Raw genomic sequence first — 7,616 nt, forward strand, 5'->3', positions numbered from 1 at the left:
GAATCCTTCAGATGCCAGAGACACAGGACAGCAGGCCAAGCTTTCTGAAGCAGACGTCACCAAGATCACCTGGTCTTGTGGGTGGGCGGGCTGTAGAGTTTACAAAGCAAAAAGCCATGTTAAAGCTATTGCACTTTCTCAGGAACAAGGTCCCCCATCTGCAATCCAACCCCAGTCTCCAGGCAACCATTTCCCATGCTCAGGCCCTCTGGGATTTAAGCCTCTATTGTCTCTTACCCAAGGCGGGCCAAGTGGATGTTCTCATAGACCTGGACTTCAGGTTTGAAGTGAGGAATTGAGGGTTCTGGGGAAAAGAAGCCGTAGGATGTGTAGACGTCACCAGATAATTCAGGGATGTGTTCCTTGCCATCCCTCCCCTAGAGCAGACAGGCCAGAGCCCAGCCCTCTGCCTCATACCCAGTGGCATTTCTGGGGAAAGACTCACCTTTGTCCGGAGACCTCTGGGCCCTCCGTCTCCAGAGCACGATGCTGAGGGCTATGATGGCGACTCCTTGGCCTGCCGTGAGCAGCAGCATCAGTACCCGGGGCACATCCCAGCTCGGGACAGAGGCACAAACTGTGGGGGAAGGTTCTGTGGAAGCTGCCACTGCAAAAGACAAGAATGAGGGGCTGTCGATGCTGGAAGGAAGGAGAATCTTCCTGTGGTGTCACTTGGTCTCCTGCCTTGAGCAGCCAGTGGAGAGGCAGCCCTGAGTGGGACGTGGCTCCCCCTACAGTCTAGTGGGATTTTACTACAGAAAATACTCAGGAGGCCCCTACCTCCAGCATCCACTGCCCTGTGACTTTGCTTGTGGACTCCAGGGGCCAACATCAGAGAGAGCGGGCCCCAGTTCCCGTCACACAGGGACAGCTGGTTCCGGGGCACATCCTAGCCTTAACTTCCCTCACAAAAATTTACATTTTCAAGAAAAAGTAAAGCGTTGCAGCTGGGCACCGTGATGCATGCCTGTAATGCCTGTACCTGGGAGGTGGATATGAAAGGATAAGGGGTTGAGGTCATCTATCTGCACGGGCTACATGAAAGCCTGTCTCAAAGCAAAAGAAACGGGAAAGTCCAAGGCCAACCTGGTCTACGTAGTGAATTTCAGGCCAACCGGGTCTCCAAGGTGAGATACTACCATAAAAATAAAAAACAAAAAGATGGGCTGGAGAGATGGCTCAGTGGTTAGCATGCTTGTCACACAAGTGTGAAGATGGGAGTTTGAATCCCCAGAACCCATGTAAATACTGGGTGGGCATGGTAGCCCACCTGTAATTCCAGCCTCTGAAGGCAGAGATGGGGGTGGGGTGGGGGTGGGGTCTCCGAAGCAAGCTGGCTAGTGAGACTAGCCTTATCAACCAGCTCTGGGTTTGATTGAGAGACACTGCTTCATTGAATAAGATGGAAGAGCAACAGATTCCAGACATCGACCTCAGGCTCTGCATGCCTGCACACCCATGTACATGAGTACACACATGTATGTGTACCCACACATATGCGAAGATGCACACAGGCATGCATCTTACACACATGAAAAATGGAAAAAGGAAAACAAGAAGAACGCTTTACAGTTTCCATCTCTTCAGCCCCTTATCCACCCATTCACTCATTCTTCTAGGCCTCACCAAGATCTTTCTCTCTTGGAACAACAGCCTTTTGCTCCTCTCTCTGACTTACAAATGGGTTATTCTACATCTAGTAACATCCATTCTCTGTATAATGGCCTTCTATTTTGTATAACAATTATACACTTTCTGCTTCTGTCTTCCCAGTCAATAGGCCATTGTATGACCATATATGGGGCCCCTTCTTCAGAAGTCAGTGTCCCCAAAACCCCTATCATTTCCTCTCTGCCATGGAAAGAGTCCACAGAAGTATAGGTTAGTCTATTTCTTTCGTTTGTTTTTGAGACAGGGTCTCATGCAGTCTAGACTGGCCTTGAACCCCTGCCTCAGCCTCCCGAGTCCTGGGACTGCAGGTGTGTACCACCATGCTTGGCTCATACACTGGCCTATTTCTTGTCTTTCTTTTTGGGGCGGTGTGGAGAGGGGCGGGGCAGGACCACCTCTATATAATGCTGGTTGGCCTGAAATTTGCTATGTAGACCAGGCTGGCCTTAAACTCAGATATTGATAGCCTCTGCCTCCTGAGAGCTAGGATTAAAGGCACAGGCCTATGTCTTTTATTTTTATGCCTTTTTCTTTTTTTTTAAAGAAGCAGGGTCACATGCAATGCAGACCGGCTTTGAACTCACTATAGGGCCAAGGCTGTCCTCAAACTTCTGATACTCCTTCTACCTCTCAAGTGCTAGGAGGCGTGTGACACCATGCCCTGCTCAGATCAGCCTATTTCTTCTTGTGTGTGTGTGTGTGTGCGTGTGTGTGCGTGTGTGTGTGTGTGCATGTGTGTGTGTGTGTGCATGTGTGTGTGTGCATGTGTGTGTGTGCATGTGTGTGTGTGTGCATGTGTGTGTGTGCATGTGTGTGTGTGTGCATGTGTGTGTGTGCATGTGTGCGTGTGTGTGTGTGTGTGCATGTGTGTGTGTGCGTGCACACATGTGTGTGCACGTGTGTGGAGGCTAAAGGTCAACCTCAGGTGTTATTCTTTAGGAGATGTCCGCCTTATTTGTGAAACAAGGTCTTTCACAATGCAGTCCAGGCTATCTGGCCTGAGAGTCCAGGGGTCCATCTGTCTGTCTGTCTCCCTAGTGTTGGGATTACAAGCACACGTTACCATGAATGGCATTTTTTTTTTTTTTTATGTGACTTCTGAGTTCAAACTTGGATTTTAATGTTTGTGTTACATCATTCGAGACAGGGTTTCCCTGTGTAGCTTTGGTGCCTGTCCTGGATCTCACTCTGTAGACCAGGCTGGCCTCGAACTGACAGTGCTGGGATTAAAGGCATGCGCCACCACTGTCTGGATAATCACCCCTTCTTTATGGTAGATTTGGTCAATGAAGTGGGAAAAACAGGGAGTGACTCTCAGCCTGCCCTGATTTGCCTCCTTTCCCAACCTTGAGAGATGTGTCAGAGAGAACCTTTCCCTTTCTTTATCCCCCTCCCCTCATTTTACCTGCCAGACTGAAGCTGAATCTTTTGTTCTGAGGCATAAGGCATCGGATGTTCCTTGGCCTGCGGCCCCTGGTCTCAGAGAGCCCCTCTCCAGGACACACCAATAGCAGGGCAGCCCCATCTCCCCAAAAGTACTGAGCGTGTCCTCTCACGGGATTCCTCCCCTCTAGCCAGGTCACAGAGTCCAGACGCCTGGCGGGGACCACAGAGCACAGGAGAGCAGAGCAAGAGGGGCCATCTGGAGACTTCACAGAGAACTGGGATCCTGGCAAGAGACGGAGACACTCAGTTTCTTGTGCGGTCTTCCCTAGTCTCCAGAGTCCAGAGAGGCTTCCGCACCCCAACTCACCTTTGAGCACAGAGACATCGTACACCCTCCAGTTCTGGTACTTGTGGTTCTGATCCATCACAGTGCACCAGTACCGCCCGGCGTCTTCATCCCTGGACCCCTCCAGCAATAAGGAATAGTTCCCAAGAGGTTTGAACCTTGAATCATTTTCAGGTTTCCCCAGATCTGAGACTGGCCTGTCTACTTGGATCTGTGTCACCAAGATGGTGGAGGAGCCTTCTGCGGGGCTGCGGAACCAGGTTAGGAGCTGGCCCCCACGTAGGGAGGGTGGTGAAGGACAAGGCAGCTCCACTGACTCCCCTGAGACCACATAGACGGTCTGGATGCTGTCTGTGGAGAAATGGTGATGTCACTAGAGCTGTCCATGCCTTCAGCAAGGCCCCTCTTTACCTCTGACCCTGCCTTCCTTTCCTTCTGGGGTCTCCAAGCACTGGTTTAGCTGGTGAACACATTTCTCAAGTGACCGCTAAGACGAAAGGGAGGCGGGCTGGGGGTATAGCTTAGCTGGCTAAGTGCTTGCCTGAGGTCTTGGGTTCCATACCCAGCACTGAAAGAAAACAAAAGTCTCTCACAAACTGGGAATGTGGCTCAGGGCTCAGCTCGAGAATGCTTGCCTAGTATTCATGAAACGCAGACCCTGGTTCCCAGCACTGCATAAACCCATTAACTGAGCATGCTAGTGCATGGCTGGGATCCAGCCATCCAGAGACAGGAAGATCAGAAGTTCGATGTCATCCTTAGCTGCTTAAGGAGTTCAAGGCTACCCTGGAATACTTGAGTCCCAGGAAGAGTGAGGAAGGGGATGGTGGAGTAAAGAATGTAAAGGGTTTCCATTTTTTTCTTGCTAATGAGAGGCTCTGAGTCAGGACAGAAATAGGCTGCAATGGTTGGTGAAGGCCTTTATCTCTTTAAACATCTACTCATCTTTTATTTTCTGCAGGGAACTAAACCAGGTATGATAGCCCATGCCTGTAATACTAGCACTCGGGAGGCTGAGGAAGAAGGGTTGCAACATATAAGAAGTACCAGGCCAGCCAAGGCAATTATTAAGCAATTCCCTGTCTCAAAACAAACAGATAATAAAAAAAAAAATAAGGGAAACTGTAAGATGGGTGTGGTGGCACACACCAGCCTGGACTGCTGGGACTTTTCTTACTGATTTGACAAGATAGTTGGCTAAAGGAATTTAAGAGAATAAGATTTATTTATTTTTACTTCTTCTTCTTCTTCTTCTCCTTCTCCTTCCTATTATTATTATTATTATTATTATTATTATTATTATTATTATTAGGTTTGTATGAGACAGGGTTTCTCTGTGTAACAGCCTGGCTGTCCTGGAACTCACTCTGTAGACCAGGCTGTCCTTGAACTCAGAGCTCTGCCTGCCTCTGCCTCCCGAGTGTGGGGATTAAGGTGTGTATCGCCACCACTTAGATTATCTTGGCTCATGGTTTAAGGAACACAGTCGATCGTAGTGGGAAATTTATGGTGGTAGAAACATGCTTACATCTGGATGGACTTAGGAGCAGCAAGAGGGGAACGCCTGTGTCTGACTGGCTTTGTCCTTTCCCTGGTTTTATTGACTCTGGGACCCCAGCCCACTTGACGGTGCCACAGACATTTTAGGTAGCTCTTCTGCCTCAGTTAAAACTCCCTGGAAATGCCCTCACAGACCTGCCTAAAGATATGTGTGCTGGGAGATTCACCACCACAATCACATAGCAAGACCCTCATCGTGTATCCTCAAATCGACTATGTAGCTGAGAATTACATCTGGATCTCCTGGTCTTGCTGTCTCCTCTCAAATTCTGGGGTGATGGGCATAGCACCCCATTTATGTGGTGATAGGGATCAAACTCTTGGCTGGAGATGAACCGAGAGCTCTGTGAGCGCTAGGCAAGAACTCTCTGAGCTGCACCCCCAGACCTAATACTTATATTTTTCAAAATACAGGGAACTGTATATAACTAGGCTCATGGTGCCTCTGGGTCTCTCCAGGACTAAAAGCAAAGAGAATTCAAACAAGGTAAGTCTGTCTTCTTGGGTCACGCGCATTTTCAGAAGTGCTACAGAGGAAAACAAAATAGCAGTCCCTCCCAACTCTTCAAATAGCTGCAGAATCCCCCACCTCCTGCCCCTTACCTGCAGCAGCCTGGGGGTGCCCACACAAGCACAGGAGGAGGAGGAAGAGGGAGACTGTGACCGCCATGGGAGAGCCTGCCAAGTCCCCTGCTCCAAAGACCTGGTGTCTCCAGGGAGGAAGCAGAGCACAGATAAAGACCCACACTCCACTGGGCCTCTGGGGCAATGAGAATGTGGGGGAGATAAAACTCAGTTGCATGTCTTCTGGGGGAAAAGGACCCTTTATCTTTCAGTTCTTGGAGTCAGGTCCTGGCGCTAGCTGCTCCTGTGTAAGGAATCCCAGATGTCTACCTCTTCTCAGCCTAGAAGCCTTCTGTGGCTTCTCGTCTATCCCCGAGATATCGCCCATGAGCCAAATGACTGTCTGTTCTCTCCTTGGAACCCAGCACAAAACTGTACATCCAGGCAGTGCTCCATAAGTGATCCAAATGACCTTTCCTGGGGTTACCTGGCATCCATTGACTGTTCCAGGACCCCCGAGGAGTGTCTTTAGCTGTTACTCAAGGAGAAATACAGCAGGGATCTGGATAATTCATGGGTGCCTAGATTCATAAGCAGACCTTTTATACACATCTGATTGTTTACATGTTAGTTACTTTGTTTGTTTGTTTTGATTTTAGCCCCGGTTTCAAGTCATCCAGGTTGGCTTCAAAACCACTTTGGAGTTAGGGATGACCTTGAACTCTGGACCCCCTACTTCTACCTCCCAAGGTGAGAAGAGGGGACAGGCATGCATCATTATGAACAGCTAGTTGCTTATTTCAAACATAGGGCAAGTTCCTTGTCACTGGGGATATTGCCAGCCATTAAGTTATTTTCTTTTGGGCTGGTGAGGTGGTTCAATGGATAAAGGCCTTCGCCAAGGAGCCAAACAACCTGAGCTCAGTCCTCAGGATCCACACGGGGGACAGAGAGAACTGTCCCCAGAACTGTCCTCTGACTTTCACATACAATGTGCCGACTAGTTTTTTGCTATTTATTTATCTTTATTTTACATCCCAAACACAGTTTCACCTCCCTCTTTTTCTCTCATCCCTGCCTGCTACTCCTCCACTTCACTGGCTAGTTTTTAATGTCGACTATACACCCTAGGGCCCTGAGGGAAGAATGATTATTTTTTTTCGAGACAGGGTTTCTCTGTGTAGCCCTGGCTGTCCTAGAACTTGCTCTGTAGACCAGGCTAGCCTCGAACTCAGAGCTCCACCTGCCTCTGCCTCCCGAGTGCTGGGATTAAGTGTGTTTGCCTCCACCCGGCTTGCTTCTTGAATTTCTTCCTTCAGTGATGGAAGTAGAAGGGATGTGGAAATAGAAGATGAAATAAACCCTTTCCTCAAGCTACTTCTGGTCATCGTGTTCATCAAAGCAATAGAAACCCTAACTAAGCCAGGTATGGTGGTATTCACCTTTAATCCCAACACTCAAGAGGCAGAGGCCGGCAGGTCTCTGTGAGTTAGAAGCCAGCTTGGTACAGGCCAGCCAGATCTACATAGCGAGACCCTGTCTCAAGAACAAACAAAACAAAGTGGGGGTGAGGGTAGGGCAGGGGAGCCCTGACAAAGTGTCTTAGGGTTTCTATTTCTGTGAAGAAACACCATGACCAAAGCAAGTTGGGGAGGAAAGGGTTTATTTGGCTCATACTTCCACATCACTGCTCATCATCAAAGGAGTCAGGACAGGAACCCAAGCAGGGCAGGAACCTGGAGGCAGGAGCTGATGTAGAGGCCAAGGAGGGGTGCTGCTTACTGGCTTGCTCCTTTTCATTATACATCCATCTGCACAAGAGTGACCACTAACAACCACATGGCAGAGTCAATACCAGGCTGTCTTGAAATCTCTTTTGCCAATGCCATTAATCCAAAACTCTAGGACGTGCAGACTGTGTGTACATGTGGACACACACGTACAAATTTTTTTTTTTTTAATTTGAAAAAGAGCTGGTGTGGTGATGAAACACGCATTTAATCCTAGCACTTTGAGACAGGGTCTCTCTATGTACCCCTGACTGGCCTGGAACTCACTATGTAGACCACGGTGGCCTGGAACTCAGAGA

General features: G+C 49.0%; 1 protein-coding gene and 1 long non-coding RNA gene across 2 annotated transcripts; one reads left to right on the forward strand and one right to left on the reverse strand.

Annotated features, from left to right (window-relative positions):
* Positions 1-35: 35 nt before the first annotated feature.
* Positions 36-5,633, reverse strand: LOC118569641 (lymphocyte antigen 6 complex locus protein G6f-like). The gene is made up of 6 exons (XM_036167737.1): positions 5,567-5,633; positions 3,425-3,754; positions 3,077-3,340; positions 446-601; positions 238-304; positions 36-90 (listed from the first exon to the last, which is right to left on the reverse strand). The coding sequence occupies exons 1-6, from the start codon at positions 5,631-5,633 to the stop codon at positions 66-68; spliced, it is 909 nt and encodes a 302-aa protein (XP_036023630.1). The 3' UTR covers positions 36-65.
* Positions 1,950-6,305, forward strand: LOC118569644. Its single transcript, XR_004943085.1, has 5 exons — positions 1,950-1,979; positions 3,246-3,461; positions 3,578-3,663; positions 5,378-5,450; positions 6,187-6,305. It is a non-coding gene; the product is annotated as an uncharacterized LOC118569644 (long non-coding RNA).
* The last annotated feature ends 1,311 nt before the right edge of the window (positions 6,306-7,616 follow it).

Source organism: Onychomys torridus, chromosome 18 (genome assembly GCF_903995425.1).
Source record: "Onychomys torridus chromosome 18, mOncTor1.1, whole genome shotgun sequence".
NCBI classification, from domain to species: domain Eukaryota; kingdom Metazoa; phylum Chordata; class Mammalia; order Rodentia; family Cricetidae; genus Onychomys; species Onychomys torridus.